We start from the raw sequence: 27,159 nt of genomic DNA, 5'->3' as shown, positions 1-27,159 counted from the left end.
GGAACAGAGGTGTGGGAGGGGAAACAGAAGGGAAAGAGGCTTCAGCCAATCAGGCTACATTAGTCAAGTCTGAGGGGGAAGTAGAGAAGCAAAAAAATGACAACCCAGCATGCCCTGCAACTTCCTTTTTATGTACCAAATTGTGTGTGTACCAAATAAGAGTCAGGTAAACTGGGGAATGATCATTTATCAACAAGAAAAATAAGAGTGATTTTAACTTTTGGATTGGCTGGTTAGCAACCTTATTACTTGTTTACCAGATAAAAATAAAGAATTGATTTTTGATTTTATGCCCGACAGTTACACTTTAAGCTTTCCTTTAACTACCTCCTACTTGCACAATTCTTCCCTTCCTGTCCCAAAAGGCTACTAAAATACTTTTACATGCTCCAATTATGTCCCCTCTTGACTACTGTAACACCTTACCCTGCGGTCTACAAAATACAGACTGGCACCTCTCCAGTCCCTACTGAACTCTGCTGCACGTCTCATTCACCTCTCTTCCAGATCCACTGGGGCAGCCCCTCTCTGCTAATCTCTCCACTGACTACTTATTACCCAAAAGATCCAGAATAAACTCCTCATCCTATCATACAAAGCTCTTCATAAGTTGTCACCTCCATACATTTCCTCATTGTTCTCCAGATACCATCCCGCCTGGAACCCTGGCTCCTCTCAGAAGACCCTCTTGTCCTCTAGCTTAGTTGCCTCCGCTCACTCCCACATCCAGGACTTCTCACGAGCATCACCTCTCCTCTGGAACTCTCTCTCACAACCTGTCCATCATGCTCAGAGCATGGAAGCCTTCCAATGTTCTCTCAAAACACACCGGCTCAGACAAGCCTATCATTTGCTACAGGTAGCACTTGAGGCACACCGCCTAACCTGATAACCTCTGTCTCCTCCTCTAATATCTCCAATCCACTCCTCTCTGCAAGGGCAGAGACCTCCTCCTAGTGTTTCTTATTCCGATGTAATTTATCATATGAACAGGCATCAGTATTGGTGAGGTCTGAATCCACTCATCAACTATGTATTTGTATTGCTGGATGTCCTAATTGTACATTGTTTTGAACCTCTCATGTATCTACATTCCACACTATTTGTTTTGTACTATGTACATTGGGACGGAAGATGTTAGTGCTATAAAAATATATTAATAAATATGGTCATTACATATGACACAATAGTGGTCTCTCGATTTCCCCCTTTGTCTTCCCACAAGTACAGGGCAGATATGGCTGCAAAACATTACACGTTTTTTAGATAAAAAAAATAAATAAAATAAAAAAAATAAAAATAAAAAAACATATGAACCATTTTATGGCCAGCTGCCCCCAGGTTGACACTGTTTGCTTGGTAATTAGAGGGCAGGGTCCCTTTCATGAAGGATGACCTCATCACAGTGGAAGGGTCCAGTATGGAACTTTGCATGCAAACTGCTTTTGGAAGCTAACATCCTCCACTAATGGTAATTTACTGCATCTGTTATGAATGCAAGATGTGTACCCTGCCTATAATTAGGCTCTGCACACCTATTGCTGGTAACCATCCAGATGCAGCCTGTCTTGAGAAGCGCTGCCACCTCTCCCTGCTGTATAAACAACATCACACACTGAGGCAGCAGTTGTACTGTTTGATTCTGTGCAGTATTCAGCCATTTAGGATTGTGATCGAATTTTGGGGTTTGTTTCAGGGACAATGCCAGACCCGTCGCTGTCGTTTTGTGGACCATTTGCTACATCACTTACTGACGGGATAAACTCGATGGGCCGCAAGCATTACTATTTTTCAGTGATAAACTCACCTTCTACGACGTGGTCAAACCGTCCCAGAACAGAATTGATGCTGATCCATGCATAGACGCCTGAAAATCAAACACAAAACAGCCAGGTTTGCATTTTAAATCAAATAATCACAGAACAATAATCCAGTGACCAACGCTTTATGTTGAAGGGCCCGTTTCCACTAGAGCGAACCTGCTTGTGTTTCCTGCGTTCAGATTCGCATAGACAATACAAGTGGATGGGACTGTTTCCACTTGTCAGGATTTCTGAGCGTTTTTCTGTGCAGAAAAAATCTGCACGGCAGAGCCATCAGAATAATCGCACACCACTATGCGATTCACATACAATGTATTTAATAGGAAATTTGCATGCGTTTTCGTATGTGAATTTTACCACAAATTCGCGGGCGTTTTCGCATAAAATCAATGTAAGAGCACACAGGCACTGACCTGGTTAAATTCGCATACTCATTAACATCCGCATGCAAATTCGTTTTTGCGTTTTCCGCGACTAATTTGCACCGCACAAGTGGAAACGGGCCCTAAATCGAACAAATACCACTGACTAGCGAGTGCCTTACAGCCGCGGCACATTCCTCAGATTCATCCCATCAATTTCTGTCTGAGACAATCTGGGAACCTGAACCTGTTTTTCATCAGAACAGTGTGAGGGCCTTGACTGACCAATAAGAGCCTTGTAAAAGCTTGGGGGTGTGGTATATTGCAATAATGGGCGGGGCTTCAAACAGGACCTTTCTCAAGTAAATGCAAATTCTAGGTCTGTCCATATACATGGTCAACGAATGAGACAGGGACGGCAGGGTTTGTTCTGAAAAGACGACTGAAGTGAGGAAAATATGGAGGCTGCCATATTTATTTCCTTTTAAACAATACCAGTTACCTGGCAGCCCTGCTGATTTATGTGGCTGCAGTAGTGTCTGAATAACACCAGAAACAAGCATGCAGCTAATCTTGTCAGATCTGACTATAATGTCAGAAACACCTGATCTGCTGCATGCTTGTTCAGGGTCTGTGGCTAAAAGTGTTAGAGACAGAGGATCAGCAGGATAACTAGGCAACTTGTACTGGAATTAGCATGAAACTTGGAACACCGTCTCCCTCTGCCCCGTGTGCCTACAGTGTCCCCTTGTCCTCCTGTGCCTACAGAGATTCCCCTTGTCCTCCTGTGCCTCCAGTGTCCCCTTGTCCTCCTTTGCCTAAAGAGATTCCCCTTGTCCTCCTCTGCCTCCAGTGTCCCCTTGTCCTCATGTGCCTACAGAGATTCCCTGATGTGAATGAAGTTACTGTGGTATTGACATCTGTCCCCTCAGCGAAATATGTAAGAATAAAAAGTACTACTTGAAATCTCTGTCTGTGTGAGAGTGCTCTTCCTCATTCCCCTGATATATGTGATGCCTTGAAATCCGGAAAAATTTGTAGTACTCTAAGGGAAAAAAATATATATTTAAAGATATGGGCAACCTTGCCAATAACAAAGATGGCGCCTGTAGATGTGTCAGGTGACCGCTGCTTGAATATAAAAGGACTGACCACCCCCTTCCTCCTATAAGCCACATCCTGATGAAGCCCATTGGGCGAAACATGTAGGTGGGAGGAGCTACAGGAGGCCGGCCTCGCCCACTGCTTTCAACCCACGCCGCTCTGAGAGCGTTTGTCGCCGCCATTGCATGGATGCGCTGACCTAGCGCAACTCCGGCACACCATCCTGCCTACTAATGGGATAGCCTGCGTGCATGCTCTCTGATGAGATGGGACGACTACTACAGACTCTCTGGGAAACATAAGATACAAGGCTCTGTGTCCCTTTGAGCAAGACAGCGCTATCAGTGTGCTGACTCAAAGTGTTATTGCAACAAATGCTATGCCAACGCCAATGTTATAACAGCTTGCTGAACTGTATATCTAACCCTCTGTTGTGGAAGCTGCTTTGCTATGTGTGCCTAAGCTCTAAGGACTGCCGTGGCTTTGACTGGTTGATCTAAGGAGGTCCTGGATCTATATTCACAACGGACAGGCTCTGTTTAAAGCTTGTACAAGCTAGACATGAATGGAAAATGCTTGCTTAGTTGAGGTGATACAGTTGGAAGTAGGCTTTAATCTGCCTTGCTGACGTTGGGGCAATCTTTTTGAACACTGTGGAAAAAACGTTATTTTGTCTACCCAGAGCTCTGTGGTCACTTTTTGAACATGCGCAGGCCTTCTCATTTGCTGTATGGTGTGAATGGGTGGATGTGAAGCGTGCGTGGGTTGCAGGGACTGTCAGGACAATACTTATGCTCTAAGTGTTTTTAAAGTTTTATCTGAATCTCCTTGATACAAGCTGTGATTGCTGTAAGTCTCTCAATAAAGTTTTTTGATACATGACATAGTGAGGCCTGTTTTGTAGAACTCTTCTTTGGAGGTTTTTTTATAGATGTAGTAATCTGAGTTTAAGGTCCACAAACATCTGATATATCTGCGCACATGAGGTGGTTCATACGTGCAGCAGAAAGATTGTCGGATGTGAGGTCATTGGAAGACTAGTAAACAAATACAAAATACCTACAGAGATTCCCCTCTACCTCATCTGTCGTCCTCCAGTGTCACCACCATTTCTCCGACTCCTCCAGTCACAACTGACCCCAATTCTGCCACTAGGGTCCCCTTTTACATATACTCACCATCACAGTTGTTTCACACAGCTCTATCAAGCTCCATTTTCTTTATCCTTCAGAAACGGGCATGTCATGCTTATCGGCAGGTGGTATGTAACTTGGGATGTATGTAGTCCGAGGACTACCTGTAGTTGGTGCACAGGTGCCCAGAAACTGATCTGAGACAGGAAGTGGTGAGCGCTGGTGGGCACACCTAGAACTCTGCAGATATGCAAGCGTCAAACCAACAAACGTTAATAAAGGTAACACCTTTAAAGAGAACCAGAGACTAAGCACCCTCATGTATTTTACCATATAGATCAGTGGGAACATTAGAGAAAACACCTACCCTGCTCTCGGTTTCATTCTTCACTGCTCAGCCTGCTTGTTATCAGCCCTGATAAAATCCCCAACTGAGTATTCAGTCTGGCTTTGCTCAGGAATCATTATAGCTCAGTCTGTGTTCTCTCATGTCTTTTCAAGTCCAAGCCTGCCCCCTGCTGGCTCTGCTCAGGAATCGTTATAGCTGAGTCCTTGCAGCAAAGCTAGACTGAATGCTCAGTCGGGTATTTTATAAGGTCTGATAAGAAACAAGCTGTGCAGTGCAGAATGAAACAGAGAGCAGCGTAAGTGTTTTCTCTAATGTTCCCACTGATCTATATGGTAAAATACATGAGGGTGCTTCGTCTCTGGTTCACTTTAATGACTAACTGTACATTGTTACAGACACAAACTATGTACAATTAGTCATTAAAGGTATTACCGGAATCAATGTTGGTTTGAGGTTGAGTCAAACCAACAAATCGCAACGTAACACTGGACCATACTTCACTTCTAGGGCTCCGCAAGCGATGCAGTGGCAGTATACATGTGCAGATAACCCAGTGTCGTATAAAACTTATGGTCAGCCACAGAGAAGGTACCCCTGGGGTACAGCTGCGAGAGAGGCCGGGCTAGATGACAAATACTCCTGGAAACCCTCAATGCACCACAAGTCCAGAAGTTGTGATGGAGAGAAGAGTCTGACCGCTCTGCAGTACCTACAGTAATTCTATGGCTACCGTAGACGGTTATCGATGTACCTTCTTGTTTCCCTGAGATGACCTCAGCATGAGCCTCGGAGAAGAGAAAGTCAAAGTCCTGAGGAATGTCCCTCACCAGATCCTGCAGGATGGCTGCCTGTTGGCTGAAGGGGACACAGTATTAATACTAGAATATAGGGGTAGGGGGGCATTAATATACACACACACAAACACGTACTACAGTATTCTCCCCAGAAAGATTTTTTAGCCGGGTGGCATGAAAAAGTAGCCGGGGGGGGGCAAGACAACAGAATGCAGGGCTGGCGCTTCTCTGCTTACAGCAGAGGAGAAGGTGGTGAGCTGACAACAGCCGGGTGGTCACCAAAACTAGCCGAGTGGAGCACCCAGCTAAAAGAACCTGGGGAGAACACCGCTTACTAGCAATAATAGTGCCAAGCTGTGAGCTGTCAGCATCAGCCCGAGCATAAGCAATAACACTATGGCTGGGCAGTGATAGATGGTCATGCAGCGCCCCCCAGTGTTGTCCCAGGACACGGTGTGCCCCTCACCTCTCCGGCAGGACCCTCATGCCAGCCGTGCACAGGATGTACAGAGGGGTCTCCTTGTGCTTAGTCCTTGGAACGTACGATGCAGCAAAGCTGAGGAGGGGGTAGATGTAGTCGCTGGCCTGGTCTGGCGTCTGTGCCATGGTGGAGATCCCTGCAAAGTCACACAAGTCATGTGATTAGGGGGAGGAGTCATCACAGGAAGTCAGATTACAGTATATGCACAAATCACAGGATTATATCGGGGGGAGGAGTCATCACAGGAAGTCAGATTACAGTATATGCACAGTTTCTGTTACTGACCACCTACCACTCTTCATGACATTCAGCAGACACAAAAGGCGCATGCAAAAACCCAAACACTATAGATTATATACACATACACATACAGACACACACACACACACACACACACACACACACACACACACACACACACACACACACACTGACAACAGCACTATGCACAGAACAGGGAGAATTCACAGCATTCTAAGACAGCATACACATCCAACTTTGATATATTACATGAAAGTGGCAAAATGTAATCAGAGACCTTATCTACACAATCTGTTCTTGGTATTAAAAATGTGTTGACTCTCTTACTACGTGGAGGTGGTAAAATTGGTCAGTGATTGGCCAATCATTATTGAAAGTGTGTACCAGGCTTTACATGGCCGTAATGCCGCCTCAGCCAAACATCTGAAATAATTAGCAGTATAAAGCTGCCAATACATTACACACATTTTCTGCTCGCTTGACCCATCTTATCGGATTGAGGGGAGAATCGATTATGTTACATTCAAATCGAATTAAATCGAATCCCGATCGGACATGTCGGATTTAATCGGATCGTAAATAGAATCGTAATCGAATTGCACAAATAATCGTTTCGTGTAGATGGGTCTTAAGGCTTGCCTGGCAATCAACCAGGGCTGTGGGGTCGGAGTCAAGGAGTCGGTGTAATTTTGGGCACCTGGAGTCGAGAGTCGGAGTCGGATGATTTTTGTACAAAATCCACAGCCCTGTTAAGTAGTTTCATAAACTGAGGAGTCAGAGTCGAGGAGTCGGAGTCATTTTGGGTACCCGGAGTCGGAGTTGTGGTTTCATAAACTGAGGAGTCGGAGTTGGAAGATTTTTGTACTGACTCCACAGCCCTGCAATCAACCACACAAATGTTTATCTATTCTACACATCTTTTATCGGTAACCACTCAGAAAAGCCACTAGGTGGCAGCACTTGACCAACAAAACTAAATGTGGCACTTGCTCTTCGGGAGAACATTTAAAGCACACTGTGCACAGACTCTAGACCAGGCCTGGGCAAACTTGGCCCTCCAGCTGTTAAGGAACTACAAGTCCCACAATGCATTTGCCTTTATGAGTCATGACTGTGGCTGTAAGACTCCTGCAATGCATTGTGGGACTTGTAGTTCCTCAACAGCTGGAGGGCCAAGTTTGCCCATGCTTGCACTAAAGAGAGTACACACTGCAGTATACACAAACAGTACTCCTAGTATAGCAGGGCTGTGGAGTCGGTCCAAAAATCCACCGACTCCGACTCCTCAGTTTAGGATTCCACCGACTCCTCGACTCCGACTCCTCTAATTTGCATATTACAATTTTGTTGATTAAAAGTATGTAACATGAAATTCTTCTCTTAACTGCCAACGCTTAGGAATTTTACAAGACAACTGAAGTGAGAAGGATATGGAGACTACTATATTTATTCCCTTTAGACTAAAACTAGTCCTTGGTAAGAGTACTTGTAAAAGGTACAGACCGGAACAAAGAACATCTATCAGGCCCTAGGCAATGTAAGTGTGGGTATATGTAAGAGTGATGTGCAGGTACTCTGCAGGGGAATGAGGAGATTCTTCCTCTATTACACATTCTTCATGCACAATCTGAACATGGATCAGGCCCTAGGCAATGTAACTGTGGGTACATGTAAGAGTGATGTACAGGTACTCTGCAGGGGAATGAGGGGATTCTTCCTCTATTACACATTCTTCATGCACAATCTGAACATGGATCAGGCCCTAGGCAATGTAAGTGTGGGTACATGTAAGAATGATGTGCAGGTACACTGCAGGGGAATAAGGGGATTCTTCCTCTATTACACATTCTTCATGCACAATCTGAACATGGATCAGGCCCTAGGCAATGTGACTGTGGGTACATGTAAGAGTGATGTGCAGGTACTCTGCAGGGGAATGAGGAGATTGTAAACAGACAACACCTCTGTGTTCAATGTGCACAGCATTCTCAGTGGATTCCCTGCAGCTCTGTGGGGAGTGCATATGTAGAGTATAGTACTACTGTGTAACAAAGTAAACCTGAGATAGATGAAATTAAAGTTTTATACATACCTGGGGCTTCCTCCAGCTGCCTTCAGGATAATCAGTCCCTCGTTGTCCTCCTCCACCACCTGGATCTTCTGCAATGAGTCCAGGTACTTGAGCCAGTCGGGCGTAGTGCGCATGCACACACTCCGCCGCCAGGAGCATACTACACCTGTGCAGCACTATTGAGCAGGTGCAGAATGTTCCTGGCTGTGGGAGCGGCATGCGGCCGGACAGCGCTGACTGGCTGAATTACCGGGACTCATAGCAGAAGATCCGGGTGGTGGAGGACAGCGAGGGACTGAATGGCCTGAAGGGGGCTGGAGGAAGCCTCAGGTATGTATAACACTCTTCTTTTCATCCGTCTCAGGTACCCTTTAATTTGTAGTCACCAAACCAAATTTTAACAACATATCAAATGATTTGATTTCATGAGCAAAGAGTGCACACATTTGCATAAACCAGCATCAATGCAGAATTATTTCCATCTCATTGACCATCTCTATTAGTGACACGGCTACACATCAGGCTTTATTCTTACAGCATAGATGTTATTTCATATCTATAAGAGATTCTTGTGTACACATCATATATACAGTCAATCATATGTGTATATCTGACTTTAAAAATACGGGGACTGTTTTATTGAAGCAGCACAAGTAACTCATTTTGATTGGTTTATTTCATTTTTGTGGACTGAGCACAGCTATTACTGTATATATACATATGTATATATACTGTATATATACACATTATTTTTAATGACTATTATCTGAGAAATAGAACATTTTATCATATTTTCTATTTTAATTACAGTTACAAATTCATTAGGAGTCGGAGTCGGTGCATTTTTTCCTGACTCCGACTCCAGGCACCCAAAATTGCTCCGACTCCGCAGCCCTGTAGTATAGACACACTGTGCACAGACTCGATATAGAGAGAGTACTCACTGTACACAGTATACCAGGGCTGTGGAGTTGGAGTCGGAGTCGTGGAGTCGGGCAATTTTGGGTGCCTGGAGTCGGAGTCGGGAAAAAAATGCACCGACTCCGACTCCTAATGAATTTGTAACTGTAATTAAAATAGAAAATATGATAAAATGTTCTATTTCTCAGATAAACGTCATTAAAAATAATGTATATATACAGTAATAGCTGTGCTTAGTCAAAAATGAAATAAACCAATCAAAATTAGTTACTTGTGCTGCTTCAATAAAGCAGTCCCCGTATTTTTAAGGTCAGATATACATATCTGATTGTGACTGTATATATGATGTGTACACAGGAATCTCTTATATATACTAAATAACATCTATGCTGTAAGAATAAAGCCTGATGTGTAGCTGTGTCACTAATAGAGATGGTCAACGAGATGGAAATAATTCTGCATTGATGCTGATTTATGCAAATGTATGCACTCCCTTTCCTGTTAAAATTTGGTTTGGTGACTACAAATTAAAGGGTAACTGAGACGGATGAAAAGTAAAGTTTTATACATACCTGGGGCTTCCTCCAGCCCCCTTCAGGCTAATCAGTCCCTCGCTGTCCTCCACCACCCGGATCTTCTGCTATGAGTCCTGGTAATTCAGTCAGTCAGCACTGTCCGGCCGCATGCCGCTCCCACAGCCAGGAACATTCTGCACCTGCGCAATAGTGCTGCACAGGTGTAGTATGCTCCTGGCGGCGGAGTGTGTGCATGCGCACTACGCCCGACTGGCTCAAGTACCTGGACTCATTGCAGAAGATCCAGGTGGTGGAGGAGGACAACGAGGGACTGATTATCCTGAAGGCGGCTGGAGGAAGCCCCAGGTATGTATAAAACTTTTAATTTCATCTGTCTAAGGTTTACTTTGTTACACAGTAGTACTATACTCTACATATGCACTCCCCACAGAGCTGCAGGGAATCCACTGAGAATGCTGTGCACATTGAACACAGAGGTGTTGTCTGTTTACAATCTCCTCCTTCCCCTGCAGAGTACCTGCACATCATTCTTACATGTACCCACACTTACATTGCCTAGGGCCTGATAGATGTTCTTTGTTCCGGTCTGTACCTTTTACAAATACTCTTACCAAGGACTAGTTTTAGTCTAAAGGGAATAAATATAGTAGTCTGCATATCCTTCTCACTTCAGTTGTCTTGTAAAATTCCTAAGCGTTGGCAGTTAAGAGACGAATTTCATGTTACATACTTTTAATCAACAAAATTGAAATATGCAAATTAGAGGAGTCGGAGTCGTGGAGTCGGAGGAATCCTAAACTGAGGAGTCGGAGTATTTTTGGACCGACTCCACAGCCCTGCAGTATACACAAACAGTACACACTGCATAGAGTGCACACAAGCACACACAGTACACACAAGCACACACAGTACACACAAACAGTACACACTGCATAGAGTGCACAGAAGCACACACAGTACACACAAACAGTACACACTGCATAGAGTGTACACAAGCACACACAGTACATATGCGCGCGCACACGCACACACAGTGATGTCTGTACAATCTGGTCCCGGATGGAGGCGGGCTCTACAAGCAGACACAGGCGGAGCCTGGTCCCAGGTGGAGGCGGGCTCTACAAGCAGGCACAGGCAGAGTTGGGTCCAAGGTGGAGGCGGGCTCTACAAGCAGACACAGGCGGAGCCTGGTCCCAGGTGGAGGCAGCTCTACAAGCAAAGGCGGAGCCTGGTCCCGAGTGGAGGCAGGCTCTACAAGCAAAGGCGGAGCCTGGTCCCAGGTGGAGGCAGGCTCTACAAGCAGACACAGGCGGAGCCTGGTCCCTAGATGGAGGCGGGCTATACAAGCAGACACAGGCGGAGCCTGGTCCCAGGTGGAGGCAGGCTCTACAAGCAGACACATGCAGAGCATGGTCCCAGGTGGAGGTGGGCTCTACAAGCAGAAGCATGCAGAGCCTGGTCCCGGGTGGAGGAGGGCTCTACAAGCAGACACAGGCGGAGCCTGGTCCCAGGTGGAGGCGGGCTCTACAAGCAGACACATGCAGAGCCTGGTCCCAGGTGGAGGTGGGCTCTACAAGCAGAAGCATGCAGAGCCTGGTCCCAGGTTAAGGCGGGCTTTACAAGCAGACACAGGCGGAGCCTGGTCCCGGGTGGAGGCAGGCTTTACAAGCAGACACAGGCGGAGCCTGGTCCCAGGTGGAGGCGGGCTCTACAAGCAGACACAGGCAGAGCTTGTTTGGTACCTGGCTTGATCTTCTTCACCACCGGTTTGCTGCCGCGGTCCCTCATCTGTTTGATGTCCAGAAGGTCGTGTGGATTCCCATTGTGGGGGGGCCAGAAGTACACAAAGACTCGGGAGCCGCTGCTGCCACAATCCACCACGAGGCCATAGTTCAGCTTAGTGTCCTTTGTGTCCGTGGCTTCCAAATCCTCAATTTGATCCAGGTACCTACAAGCACAAAGCAGGAGGCAAGAGCCGGTCAGAAAACAAAGGAGACAATCGGAAATCGCCTATTAGTGAGATAATAGATGGCATTTGTAGATCTGTGCCCAGAGAGGAGACTTATTCTTACAGTAACCCAGCCTATGCCTCATAATACAGAGAGCCTATCTGGGCCTGTCCATACTCCTGCAGACTTCCTATACTAAAGTGAAATCACAACTTTAGGGAACCTGAAGGGAGAAAGATACAGAGACTGACATATTAATCTCCTTTTAAACAATGCACATTGCCTGGCTGTCCTGCTGATCCTCTGCCTCTAATACTTTTACCCATGGACCCTGAACAAGCATGCAGCAGATCAGATGTTTCTGACAAAAGCCTGACAAGATTAGCCACATGCTCGTTTCAGGTGTGAAATTCAGACACTACTGATGCCAGAATGATCAGCAGGCTGTCAGGCAACTGGTATTAAAAATGGCAGCCTCCATATCCCTCTCACTTCAGTTGTCCTTTAAAAGTTATGCATGCAGCTCAGACTTCTACATTGCAAGAAACATTGTATTCCTGCTATTTCACAGTGTTCCAGAAGTTTTGAATAGGGGTGGGTAGAGGGGTAGTAACACTGCTGGCCAAATCAACCAACACCTTTCCCTTTATTACACACGACGCCCCACAGCCAGTGCTCTAGAATAGCAGGTACGTTGAGCACTAAAACTTTAGCGAGAGGGATATGGCGGCTGCCATATTTATTCGTATGTCGGGTGTTCTTAAGTCTGGGATTCTCTGTATAGCGTATGTGAATCAACCGCTTCACCTCTAACGGTGGCCATACAGACTTAGAGGCTGATCGACCATCGGATTAGAGAATTATGATCAAATCCGATGACAGTAGTTCTACGTACGCCTGAGCAGAACACTCCAGACCACATAAGCGTGATTGAGAGTGGCTCTCACGCAGGCACAGTAGATGCCCATCGGCATTTGCACCAGAGGGGACCCCGGGCCACCAGCTGAAAGCAGAGCTGCGGCGAGGGCACAGGACGCCTGCCAGGGGCTGGAGGAAGCCCCGGGCAAGTAGAGCAGGTGTTTCAGACGTTAACTTAAGCTCTCAGTCGTTTTCACTTTATGCATCCGAGCAATGTTCACCTCCCATTCATTCGCCTATAACTTTATCACTACTTATCACAATGAACTGATCTATATCTTGTTTTTTCCGCCACCAATTAGGCTTTCTTTGGGGGGTATATTTTGCTATGAGCCACTTTACTGTAAATGCATTTTGACAGTAAGAATAAGAAAAAAAAAAAAAAAACGGAAAAAATGCATTATTTCTCAGTTTTCGGCCATTATAGTTTTAAAATAATACATGCCTCCATAATTAAAACTCACGTATTGTAATTGCCCATTTGTCCCGGTTATTACACCGTTTAAATTATGTCCCTATCACAATGTATGGCGACAATATTTTATTTGGAAATAAAAGAGCATTTTTCCCGTTTTGCATCCATCACTATTTACAAGCTTATATAAAAAAAAAAATATAGAAATATTTCATCTTTACATAGATATTTAAATAGTTTAGACCCTCAGGTAAATATTTATGTGTGTGTTTGTTTTTTATTGTAATTTTTTTTTTTTTTTAATTAAACATTTTATGTGGGTATTTTTTGGGAGGGTGGGAAGTAAATAGTTTTATTTAGGAAAAAAATTGTGTAGTGTAATTTTTTTTTACTTTTAGATGTAGTTGTACTCTTTGGCCACAAGATGGCAACCTTGAGTTTGTTTACATGACGTCACTCTAAGTGTAACGTGTACGCTTAGAGGGACATAGAGTCATAAAAAGTGTAGCTTCCGAGAGAAGCTGTCGCTTTTTCAGCGGGGGGAGAGGAATCAGTGATCGGGCACCATAGCACGATACATTGATTCCTGGGCTACTGAATCCACAGCCGGGAGTGTGCGATCGGCCGCGGGAGCGCGCATGTCCTCCTTGACGTTTTTATACATCAAGGAGGACAAAGTGGTTAAAGTCTGATCTGACAAGACTAGCTGCATGCTTGTTTCTGGTGTTACTCAGATACTACTGCAGAGAAATCGACCAGCAGGGCTGCCAGGCAACTGGTATTGATTAACCCCCTTGGCGGTATGAAAAATACCGCCAGGGGGAAGCGCAGCAGTTTTTTTTTTTATTTGTTTTTTTTAATCATGTAGCGAGCCGAGGGCTCGATACATGATAGCCGCTGCTCAGCGGCATCCCCCCGCCCGCTTCGATCGCCTTCGGCGATCACCGATCAGGAAATCCCGTTCAAAGAACGGGATTTCCTGGAGGGCTTCCCCCGTCGCCATGGCGACGGGGCGGGATGACGTCAGCGACGTCATTGGGAGACCCGATCCACCCCTCGGCGCTGCCTGGCACTGATTGGCCAGGCAGCGCTCGGGGTCTGGGGGGGGGGCCGCGTGCCGCACCGGATAGCGGCGATCGGGCGCGCGGCGGCGGCGATCGGGGTGCTGGCGCAGCTAGCAAAGTGCTAGCTGCGTCCAGCAAAAAAAAAAATTAAGTAAATCGGCCCAGCAGGGCCTAATCGGCACCCTCCGGCGGCTTACCCCGTGTCACACACGGAGTTACCGCTAAGGAGGTTAAAAGGAAATAAATATGGCAGCCTCCGTATACCTCTTGCTTCAATTCCACTTTAAAGCGGACCTGAACTCAGAACTCCCCTCTGCTCTAAAATATATACAACAGCATAATAACCTTTAAACAAAATGACATTTTCTTTGTTACAGCCGATACCAATCCTAAAATATTTTTTTTTCTATAAAAAACTGAAGACGGTTTCACATTTCGGCGCTGCCTCCATGGATTCAACAATAACCATCATTACTTATCACACATAAATGATCTATACATTTTTTTATTTTTTATTTTATTTTATTTCTTTACACAAATTAGACCTTTCTTTGGGTGGTACTTTTTGCTAAGTATTATTTTATATGCATTTTAAAGTAGAAAAAAAAATGAAAAAACATCCATTATCTCTCAGTTTTCAGCTATTACAGTTTTAAAGTAAAGCATGCTACTATTACACCCACAATTTTATTTTCCCTTTTGTCCCGTTTTTTACGTTTAAATTATTTCCCTGATACACCTTTATGGTATACATATTTAAAAAGCAGAGTGCCTATGGTAAAATGTATGTATGTTTCTTTTTAAATTCCATCACTTTGGCAATTTTTATTTTTTTTACAAAATGTGTTATATGTGTTAATGTTATAATGGGGGCAGAGAGAGTTTAGAAAGGGTAATGGAAGTTTTATAGGTGTAGGAACAACATTTTTTTTTTTTTGGGGGGGGGGGGGGGGGGAGTAGGGGGGGGGGCAGGGGACACTAGATGTCTGCACACAGTGTCCTCTCTCGTTAGATGTTCCAGCCAGCAGGAAGTGACAGTTCACTTCCTTTACAATGCAAGGACTACTGTTGCTCATTGCAACAGTGATCAGTGACACTTTAGACACTTAAATTGGTAAATGGGAACACATTCACCAATCTGTGCAGTACCACAGGACGCACCGATCGCAAACAGAGAGAGCCGAGCCCCTGGAAGCTCAAGTGCAGTTTACAGGGACCTAGATACTCGTCCCATGGGAAAGGGGGGGGGGGGGGGGGTTATACAATTCTGCAACATTTAAAAATATGTTTAAAAAAAAAAAGTACTGTATATTCTGTACATGAAGACCATTTTGTTTGTATGTCTGAAACATGAAACTTGAGTCGGTTAAGTAGAGGACTGCCTGTATAGCAGTGGTCCTCCCGTTTACAGTTACAGCGTAATACACACGCATGTCTAAAAAAGCGGTTATTTGAGAAATGTCCTTATCTGAGCAGCCAGATGCTCTGCTGTACAGAATGTTGCCTCAGTGCTCCCTTCCTGCAATATCAGAAGCCACAAGAGCTGCTCTGTACTGAAGCAGCTACAGGACGGCCTTCTCAGAAGACGGGAGGAACTATTACTACAGAAATATAGCAACACAACGCACACAAAAAGTTCTATCAGTTATTACACATTATTTTCAAACTTCTTTCTTCTCCTTTGGTTTAATAGGCCGTGTGAGATCACCGTTTGCACTCCTGGAAAGTTGGCTTTTCTTGGCCTGAGAGTAAATGCATTTTCTGAAGACATTTTTTTGCAGTTATTCCTCACATCAACTCCCTAACCAGCTCCTGTCATCTCCAACTTAAAAACGTTTCACGCATCCGACCTTTTCTCACTCAGGACACAACTAAAATGTTAACACATGCTCTTATATCTCGACTGGACTATTGTATCAACTGCTTTGTGGACTACCAACTAAAACTGGCACCGCTGCAATCTGAAATGAACTCGGCTGCTCATCTAATTCATCACTCTTCCTCTGCTGCTCCTCTCTGTCAAGCTCTTCATTATCTGGCAATTAATCAGCAGAGCCAGTTCAAGCTCTTATCCCCAACCTACAAAACTCTCCACAATCTCTCCCCTGTACATCTCCTCGCTAGTTTCCAGATACCAACCCAACCGCAATCTCAGATCTGCACATGGCCTATTGTCCTCCTCTAGAATCACCTCCTCACATTCACATACACAAGACTTCTCAGGTGCCTCACCCCTCCTCTGGAATGCCCTTCCACAGCACATCCATCACTCTCCAACTTTTGAAATCTTTAAACGCTCCCTCAAAACTCACCTATTCCGACAAGCGTATGCTCTAACTTAGGCCATTCCCCCTTCACCCTCGCGTCAAGTCTTGCTCCTTATTGAATAACCTAATCACGCACAGCCTGTATATACACTGCATACTTCTCGTTTTCCTCATTCCTTTAGATTGTAAGCTCGCAAAGGCAGGGCTCTCACCCTTTTGTGTCTTGGACTTTGTTGATCATTTAATAACTTGCACTCTGTTATATATTTTATTCATCATGTTACATCTGTCAGTGTAATCAGCAGTTCTGTATTTTGTACCAGTGTCCATATTTGTTGTATATCATTATCTGTAGCATTATATATCCCTTGTTTGTGCTTTCCTTCTGTCCTGTGCAAGCAGGAAAACAGAGAAATCCACCCTGTATGTACTTAGAGAGTTTAGCCTGTCTAATCCCCCCTCATCTGTGACTAATAACTGTAATTTAATATCTCAGCAGTATCAGCTGACTGCCTCGGTAGAGCAGCTAATTTGTAAACACAGGATGTTAACCCTATGTCTGCTTCCATGAAAGCAGGAAGTAGACACTGCAGATTTATTGCAGGATTTTTATCAGCTGTATGGCCTGGTGCACACCAGAGGAGTTTTTCTGAGCGGTTTGAGTTTTTAAAGAGAAACTCCGACCAAGAATTTAACTTTATCCCAATCAGTAGCTGATACCCCCTTTTACATGAGAAATATAATGATTTTCACAAACAGACCATCAGGGGGCGCTGTATGACTGATTTTGTGCTGAAACCCCTCCCACAAGAAGCTCTGAGTACCGCGGTACTCTGGGCAAACTGCCACAATGTAACAAGGTTCACAGACAAAAAATAGCTGTTTACAGCTGCCTCCAACAGCCAAACAGCTAGGAGCAGCTACATAACCTGCCCACAGTAACAATGTCACCATGTAATAAATGTCAGAATGTAAATCAGGGAGAGGAAAGATTTTACAATGAGCAAACACTGACTAAATCATTTATACATAATTATTGTAAAAAATGAAGCACTTTTTTTATTACATTATTTTCACTGGAGTTCCTCTTTAAATCTGCTGCTAATGTTATCCTATGTGTCTGTGCACACTGGAGCAATGAGGTTTTGTAAAAAAAAACTCCATAGTATTACATTGGGAAGAACTTTTGAAACCTCTAAAAGCTCTTCCCAATGTAATGCTATGGGTTTTTTTTTTACAAAACCTCATTGCTCCAGTGTGCACAGACACATAGGATAACATTAGCAGCAGATTTAAAAACTCAAAACGCTCAGAAAAACTCCTCTGGTGTGCACCAGGCCAAACAATGTTTTTCTGTAAAAGTTATTATACTGCTGCTTATCTTTCAGAGCAGAGAGGAAGTTCTGAGTTCAGGACCGCTTTAATATACAAATGTTGCAAAATGTACTTTTTCTTTAATAGTCCCCAAAAAAAAAAAAAAAGAAAACGTACAGAAATGTGTATACAAAATCTTCAATCACGTGGTAAAGTGCATAAATGGTAGACAAGGCAACAACATCGATTTGTTTCAGGTCAATGACCCTTCTTCAGGCCTTTATACATAAAATGAATATCTGCACATACAGGATACACAACTACGGCCTGGTGCACACCGGAGCGGTTCTGGAGTGTTTTTTAAAACGCTTGCAGGGGGAAACCGCTTGGCTAATGAAAGTGAATGGGCTGGTGCACACCAGAGCGGCTCGTTTTTTCCACAAACGCAAACTCGGGGGCTGCAGCATTTTTTAGATTTCTGAGGCGTTTCTCCCTCAATGTAAAGTATAGGAAAGTGGAAGACCGCTCTGGAAAACGCCAGATCAGGCTTGTTTTCCAGGCGTTTTTGTTACAGAAGCTGTTCAGTTACAGATTTATTGTAACAATATTTGTAATCTGCTACACAAAAACGCTACCAAAAACCGCTGGGTGTGTTTATGCCTAGAATGGCTCTGACATCTGCTTCACAAACCTCTTGCGTTTTGCGAATCTGCTAGAGGTATTTGGTGTGCACTGGGCCGAAGTCTCATCTGGACAACCACTAAACAAATCGATGTTGTTGCCTTGTCTACCATTTATGCACTTTACCACGTGATTGACGATTATGTATACAAATTTCTGCACTTTTTTGGACTATTAAAGAAAAAGTACATTCTGCAATATTTGGTCTCCCATTTCTCATTTTTGTTATATCTCTGATTACATCCACTCCTCCCATCACTCCACCACGGCAGATCCCCTCTGTGAATCCCTCCACTGGCTTCCTATCCAGTCCAGAATCAGATCCAAGATACTGTGTCTGACCTACAAATCCGTCCACAAAACCTGTCCAACCTACATTTCCGATCTTACTCAGAGGTACACACCTAGCCGCTCACTCCGCTCTTCCAATGAACTTCGCCTAACCGCCCCCCGCATCACCCAGTCCCATGCACGCCTCCAAGACTTCTCAAGAGCCGCTCCGACACTATGGCACTCCCTACCTCCACCCATTAGGGCAGCCCCCTCCTTCAACATCTTCAAGAAAGCCCTCAAAACTCACCTTTTCACTCTGGCCTACTACCCCTCACAAGTGCTCTGAACCCACAGCCGAACTCTGGTCCCCTACCTCTCGTGTCCCTACCTCTCCCTCTAGATTGTAAGCCTTTGGGCAGGGTCCTCCTCCTTTTGTGTCCTACCTGATCATGCACCTCCATTACTGTGCACCCATGCTATGCATTTGAGTGAACCTAACTTGCCTAATCTCCATGCTCCATCCAGTGACTGACAAAGCATTACCTTGTACTCATACTGTGCTGTGTGATCTCCATGTTCCCCTCCAGTGACTAAGCATTACCTTGTACTCATACTGTGCTGTGTGATCTCCATGTTCCCCTCCAGTGACTAAGCATTACCTTGTACTCATACTGTGCTGTGTGATCTCCATGCTCCCATCCAGTGACTAAGCATTACCTGGTACTCATACTGTGCTGTGTGATCTCCATGCTCCCATCCAGTGACTAAGCATTACCTTGTACTCATACTGTGCTGTGTGATCTCCATGCTCCATCCAGTGGCTAAGCATTACCTTGTACTCATACTGTGCTGTGTGATCTCCATGCTCCATCCAGTGACTAAGCATTACCTTGTACTCATACTGTGCTGTGTGATCTCCATGCTCCCCTCCAGTGACTAAGCATTACCTTGTACTCATACTGTGCTGTGTGATCTCCATGCTCCCCTCCAGTGACTAAGCATTACCTTGTACTCATACTGTGCTGTGTGATCTCCATGCTCCCCTCCAGTGACTGAGCATTACTTTGTACTCATACTGTGCTGTGTGATCTCCATGCTCCCCTCCAGTGACTAAGCATTACCTTGTACTCATACTGTGCTGTGTGATCTCCATGCTCCCCTCCAGTGACTAAGCATTACCTTGTACTCATACTGTGCTGTGTGATCTCCATGCTCCATCCAGTGACTAAGCATTACCTTGTACTCATACTGTGCTGTGTGATCTCCATGCCCCATCCAGTGACTAAGCATTACCTTGTACTCATACTGTGCTGTGTGATCTCCATGCTCCATCCAGTGACTAAGCATTACCTTGTACTCATACTGTGCTGTGTGATCTCCATGCTCCCCTCCAGTGACTAAGCATTACCTTGTACTCATACTGTGCTGTGTGATCTCCATGCTCCCCTCCAGTGACTAAGCATTACCTTGTACTCATACTGTGCTGTGTGATCTCCATGCCCCATCCAGTGACTAAGCATTACCTTGTACTCATACTATGCTGTGTGATCTCCATGCTCCATCCAGTGACTAAGCATTACCTTGTACTCATACTATGCTGTGTGATCTCCATGCTCCATCCAGTGACTAAGCATTACCTTGTACTCATACTGTGCTGTGTGATCTGGTCTTTCTTGTATTCCTGTATTGTCATATTGCTGTTACCCCTAAATATTGTCTGTAACCTAAACTACCAGCGCTGCGTAATATGTTGGCGCTTTATAAATATAATAAATAAATAATTACATATCACTTTTAGTGGCGATTGCGGTTCACCTGCAGGGATTTTTGTTATTACTGGTTCTCCCATATACAAGATTATCACTTTAATATACAGCCTGGCTTTGTATGTGAGCCAATACGTAGAATATCTACCTGACCAGTCAGTTGTAGTAAACAGTTGTAATGGGCGATTATGGGTCACTTACATGTGGCCACACAGATCACTTAATGGATGTAAAGCAGTCATAAGATCCACACTGCAGAGCGTAAATCATCCTATGGGGAGCGGTAATAGGAGAGATTATATTCTGCTTACATTCGCAGTGTGTCTGTCTGCTGACAGCATCCCATCTATTATATGTAATTATCCCGCTACAGACAGGGCCGCCGCACTCTGCTTACTGCGCAGAATTTAAACCGCCGCCACCGGTACAGTGTCGATCAGGCAACGCCATTAACACCCCGCTGAGGAATACCAGGGTCCCAGGCCAGGCAGAAACAACCCCCGAGTGCAGCGCTAATAGTCCTAACCCAATTCCCTGCCCCTCCTGCGGCGGTCAGACTACAGCAGAGCGAGGGGGAGTCTCACCGGCCAGGAACGCCACAATCGAGTTATGGGGGGAGAACTGGTGACGGCAGGCAGTTTTCACACCGCAGGCCGGGGAAGTGATCGCGGCTTCAGGCCTGAGTGTTCCTCTAATCGCATTACAGCAGAGCACATATGGCAAGCTGTCACCTCCTGGCCTGCAGTTACTACATCACGGGCGCTGCCATTATGTCACGTCTCCTGCTCACCAACGCCAGCTTCCATACTCAGCCTCCACTTCTCTTAAAGTGAGCCAGAGATGAAGCAACCTTGTGTATTTTAATATATATATATATATATATATATATATATATATATATATATATATATATATATATATATATATATATATATATATATATATATATATATATATATATATATATATACATTAGAGAAAACATCTACCCGGCTCTGTTTCATCCTTCACTGCTCAGCCTGCTTGTTATCAGCCCTGATAAAATCCCTGACTGTGCATTCAGTCTGGCTTTGCTCAGAAATCATTATAGCTGAGTCTGTGTTCTTTGGTGTCTTTTCAAGCCCAAGCCTGCCCCCTTGTGGCTCTGCTATAATGACTCGGCTATAATGATTCCTGAGCAAAGGCAGACTGAATGCTCAATGGGGGATTTTATCAGAGCTGATAACAAGCAGGCCGAGCAGTGAAGGATGAATCAGAGAGCAGGGTAGGGGTTCTTTAATGTTCCCACTGATATACAGTATATGGTAAAATACACAAGGGTGCTTTGTCTCTGGTTCACTGTAAAGTGGACCTGAACGCTTGCACAGGACAGAAGGAAAACATTGCTAAATGTTGCGTGAACTAATCCCTGCTTTGCGGTATTAGTTTTAGACCCTGCCTAATCTGGCATGCAAAAGCAAATGCAAATTTGCCTGCGCAATGCCTCGTGATTAAGCCAATTAGGCCAAATTTGCAACTCCCAAGTCGTGCTCATATGGCAGAGTGTAACGATACACATGGACATTGTTAGGTAGGTGCCGGGGGTTTTTTTGGGAGGCGGATGCGAGCGGCTCTTCCCTGGCACCGGCCATGCTTGGAGGGGTCGCCTGCATGGGAAGCCTCCATGTGGCGCCCCTGGATAGTGCTAAATGTTGCGTGAACTAATCCCTGCTTTATGGTAATTAAGTTTAGACCCTGCCTAATCTGGCATGCGAAAGCAAATGCAAATTTGCATGAGCGATGTCTTGTGATCAAGCCAATTAGGCCAAATTTACAAAGCCAGATAGATCCGGTTCTAACTTGGTGTTTGATGCACACATTCCTCTGCTGCTGTGTTACACAATGAAAACAGAAAGAAGTGCATCCTGTATTTTTTTTTTTTTTTTTTTTTTTTTTTTTTTTACAGATTTTAGACAGTCTAATCCTCTCATCTGTGACTAATCACAACTGTAATTTGATCTCTCAGCTGTGTCAGCTGGCTGCCTCAGCTGAGCAGCTAATTTGAAAGCACAGGGTGTTAACCCTATTGTCTGCTTCCATGAAAGCAGGAAGTAAACACTGCAGATTTTTTGCAGGATTTGTATCAGCTGTAACAAAAAAATGTTTTCTTCCTTTAAAGAGGAACCATCGTGAAAAATCTTAAAATTTACAACACATACAAATAAGAAGTACATTTCTCCCAGAGTAAAATGAGCCATAAATTACTTCTCTCCTATGTTGCTGTCACAGTAGCTAGTAGAAATCCGACAGAGCTGACAGATTTAGGCCTAGTCCATCTCTCCATGGGGCATTCTCAACATGGCCTTTATTCTTTATAAAGACATTCCCTGAAAAAGGTTTACATAAAGATGCTGGCCAGCCTCCCTGCTCGCTGCACACTATTTTGGCAGTTGAAATCTATTAACCCTTCGCACTCTCGCATGCAAATGTTCAAACAAATGCATTCACAGATTCACTCGAAGGGTTAATACATTTTTGCTGTTTTCTGGCCACACCCCCTTCAGCACCTCCCTTTCCTTAATAACTAATTTAATGTCCTAACTAGAGGCGATGTGCCTGGATATATGTATTTTGTTCTTGTTACTGACCCCTGTGGCTAGGGCCCAATTCAGTGCACTCCCTCCTCCCCTGTATGTGTTTGTCAGCATGCACACAGCTTATGCTGGTGTATGCGCATGGTGCACATGGACACATAACGTTAGCTCCCTTGTGCGATTGGTAAGATGCACTATCTGTCCCAGGAGAGGACGTCAGGATGTGTGCTCCTAATCCATTGATAGGTTTGATGGAATGAATGTGTTTGCATGTCTGCACTATACATGTTACAGGGCCAGAGTTAGGACACCTATGTTTACCTGGGTACTTCGGCGCAGTATAGGTTTCTAAGCATAAGAATGCATTCTTCTGTGAACTAAAACCCCGGCTGTTAACTTAGCTGTAGGGATAACAGTGGTGCCTGGATGAGTGAATCTGTGAATGCATTTGTTTTGAACATTTGCATGCGAGAGTGCGAAGGGTTAATAGATTTTTGCTGTTTTCTAGCAACACCCCCTTCAGCACCTCCCTTTTCCTTAATAACTTATTTAATGTCCTAACTAGAGGCGATGTGCCTGGATATATGTGTGTTTTTTATTTTGGCAGTTGGACGGTTAAGATGGGCAAGTCTAAAACCTGTCTGTAATGTCAGATTTCTACTACTTACTGTAAATGACAGAAACATGGGAGAAAAGTAATTTATGTCTCATTTTACTCTGGAAGAAACGTACTTATTTGTATGTGTTTTAAGATTTTCGCGAACGTTCCTCTTTAAAGGTTATTATGCTGTTGCATATCTTTTAGAGCAGAGAGAAAGTTTTGAGTTCAGGTCCACTTTAAAGGGAACTAGAGAGGTTGGGGGGAAGCTTTTATACATGGCTGGGGCTTCTTCCAGCCCCATACGCACGGATCGCTCCCTCTGCTGCCTGGAACCGCCGGTACCGGGTCCCGTCATTGCCGCCAGTCGGCCGGCACACGCGGCCAATTGTCCACATCACAGGGGGCTCCCTCCTTATACGTACGCATGAGGCTGCTTACCTCGCAGTCGCAATGCATACATATAAGGAGGGAGCGCCTGGGATGCGGACAATTGGCCGCGTGTGCCGGCCGACTGGCGGCAATGACGGGACCCGGTACCGGCGGATCCAGGCAGCAGAGGACGGCGGCGTGGGCGCCATCCAGGCTTATGGGGCTGGAGGAAGCCCCAGGTATGTATAAAAGCTTGTTCTATTTTTTATCAACATTCCTCTCTGGTTCCCTTTAAAAAACACCTGAAGTGAGAGGTATATGGAGGCTGCCATATTTATTTCCTATTAAACAATACCAGTTGCCTGGCAGCCCTGCTGATCCTTCTGGTTGCAGTAGTGTCTGAATAACACCAGAAACAAGCATGTGCTTAATCCAGTCACGCTTCAGATCGAAACATCTGATCTACATGATTGTTCAGGGGCTAGAAACAGATGCATTATAGGCAAAGGATCAGCAGGCCAGACAATGAGCATTGCTCAAAAGGAAATCAATATGGCATACGTAATGTACACACACAGGATATACACACACTCAGTGAAGACACGCAAAGCACACGCAAATAATGCACCCAGAGTGAGTACACAAGGCATACACATAGTGCAAACGCACACACAGAGTGGGGACACACAGGGCCGGATTTAGGCCAAGGTCACCTAGGCCATGGCCTAGGACACCACAGGAGGAAGGGCACCAAAGCAGCAGGCTAAGCTGGTATAGCATTTGCAAGTTTGCAAACGCAGCAATGCAGGGAGATCAGGCAGGCGCCTGACCGCGGTACTCTGCTGCTAGCCGCCTGTGCAGCAGCCATCTTGCTCTCTGTGCACTTTTGCATTGTGGCTGGCGGCTATGGACTTGGGCAGCATTGGAGACAGAAAGGAAGAGGAAGCTTCTACACTGGAGACAAGCTGAGAAATGAGTGACACTGATGGCTGCTGCGATGTGAAGGTGAGCGGCTACCTATACTGAAAGGGGGGTGGGGGGGGGGAGGGATTAAGGGAGTCATCTGGCTACCTATACTGGAAGCAAAGGGGAGAGGTCATCAGGCTACCTATGCTGGAGGGAAGGGGTCGTCTGGCTACCCATACTAGAAGGAAAGGGGGGAGGGGTCATCTGGCTACCTATACTGGGGGGTCATCAGGCTACCTATTCTAGGAAGAATAGGGGAGGGGTCATATGGCTACCTACACTAGAGGGAAGAAGGGAGGGGTCATCTGGCTACCTATACTGGGGGGTCATCAGGCTACCTATTCTAGGAAGAATAGGGGAGGGGTCATATGGCTACCTACACTAGAGGGAAGAAGGGAGGGGTCATCTGGCTACCTATACTGGGGGGTCATCAGGCTACCTATTCTAGGAAGAATAGGGGAGGGGTCATATGGCTACCTACACTAGAGGGAAGAAGGGAGGGGTCATCTTGCTACCTATACTGAAGGGGGGCGGCTGGTGACAGTGGCCTTGGGCGGTAAAGAGTAGAAATCCAGCCCTGGGGACACCCAGCATATGTACACATCGCTCCCCGGCTATCAGGCACACAGCGCTGCTGAGGTTGGCATCTCGGTAATCCCGTTGTTAGCAGCATGCTGGGTCCGGCCTCTCTTCCAGCAGGCAGGTTAATCAGGAGAGTTGGATTGAGCCGCATCCAGGGCTTCTGTGCTCCGCCATTTACACCGGCGGGGATTACAGGGAAAAGAAGGAGGCCCATAGACAAGCACTGCAGGTGGAAGTCGTTTTGTACTAAAATGCCTTTAGTAAGTCCGCGGCAGTCTAAAGGTGGCCATACATCAGGCGACTTGGCGGCCTACTGACCATTCAATTCGATTATAAATCAGATCAGATGAAAATTGGTGCCGCCAAGAGCACGCCTGATCAACGATGCGGAGAATTTGGGGTAAAAATGTATCGATCGGATGTGCTGCAAGATGTCGGACAGTTGCGGTCAATCATTGCGGGGCGGTAATGGCGCGAGATATTGGGCTGAGCAACGGAACCCCGGCACTCTCCCCTATAATGTACAATGGTCTCAATTCACTAAATCATGCTGGAGATAAGACAAGAGAAAACTTACCTCCACACAGTGAGGGAGTTATCTTCATTCCTTAAGTTACCTCCTCTGTAGTTATTTTCACACAAACTGCCTGTCTTTAAAGAGAAATTCCGACCAAGAATTGAACTATCCCAATCAGTAGCTGATACCCCCTTTTACATGAGAATTCTATTCATTTTCACAAACAGACAATCAGGGGGCGCTGTATGACTGATATTGTGGTGAACCCCCCCCCCCCCCCCAAGAAACTGAGGACCGTGGTACTCCTGGCAGTTTCCTGTCTGTGAACCTTGTTGCATTGTGGGAAATAGCTGTTTACAGCTGTTTCCAACTGCTAAAAAAGCATGCAGCAGTTACATCACCTGCCAACAGTAAAAATGTCCCCATGTAATAAATGTCAGAATGTAAATCAGGGATTTAAAAGATTTTACAATGGGCAAACACTGACTAAATCATTTATACATAATTATTGTAAAAATGAAGCACTTATTTTATTACATTATTTTCACTGGAGTTCCTCTTAAACTTTAGAATTCTGGAGTTATTTTTAAGGATTGAAGAGTTAACTTAAAGCGGACCCAAACCAAACATTTTTTTTTTTTATTCAAAATATTTAGTTGCACCACTCTGACACATACAAAGATAAATAAACACTCCTTCAAGCCTATGAGCATTACAGTGCATGCTTTTCACCCTTCTCTTTTCATAACTAGGGTTATACTCAGGGCCGGCGCTACCATTAAGGCAAAGGAGGCAGCTGCCCCAGGGCCCCAGAGCTTGTAGGGGCCCCCAGTGGCTACAAGAGGGAAAAAAAAATTTGCAAATCGGCCTTATAGTTTGAGAAAAACGATTTTAAAGTTTCAAAGGGAAAAAAAAACACATTTAAAAACCTGCCGACTTTAATGGTTAATAGCAAATCCACCTTAAATGCTAGAAATCCTAAATTTGCAGGATATGTTAAGGAGATCATTAGGAATAAGAGGAAAAAACAATTTTTCAAAAAGACCTTATAGTTTGAGAAAATCGATTT

The 27,159-nt window shown here is 45.0% G+C and overlaps 1 protein-coding gene across 2 annotated transcripts in view; it reads right to left on the bottom strand.

The window, feature by feature from the left end:
- ENTPD7 (ectonucleoside triphosphate diphosphohydrolase 7) overlaps positions 1-27,159 on the bottom strand; it is a 62,196-nt gene that overhangs the window by 7,541 nt on the left and 27,496 nt on the right. For both annotated transcript variants that reach the window (XM_068258295.1, XM_068258294.1), the window contains exons 4-7: positions 11,578-11,783; positions 6,032-6,182; positions 5,523-5,626; positions 1,808-1,867 (exon numbers count right to left, since the gene is read on the bottom strand). In XM_068258295.1, coding sequence (XP_068114396.1) covers positions 1,808-1,867; positions 5,523-5,626; positions 6,032-6,182; positions 11,578-11,783 — 521 coding nt within the window. The remainder of the gene's footprint in view (positions 1-1,807; positions 1,868-5,522; positions 5,627-6,031; positions 6,183-11,577; positions 11,784-27,159) is intronic.

Source organism: Hyperolius riggenbachi, chromosome 10, assembly GCF_040937935.1.
Source record: "Hyperolius riggenbachi isolate aHypRig1 chromosome 10, aHypRig1.pri, whole genome shotgun sequence".
Classification (NCBI taxonomy): Eukaryota; Metazoa; Chordata; class Amphibia; order Anura; family Hyperoliidae; genus Hyperolius; species Hyperolius riggenbachi.
Note: the sequence above shows the minus strand (reverse complement) of the source record. Positions and strands in the feature narration are given on the sequence as shown.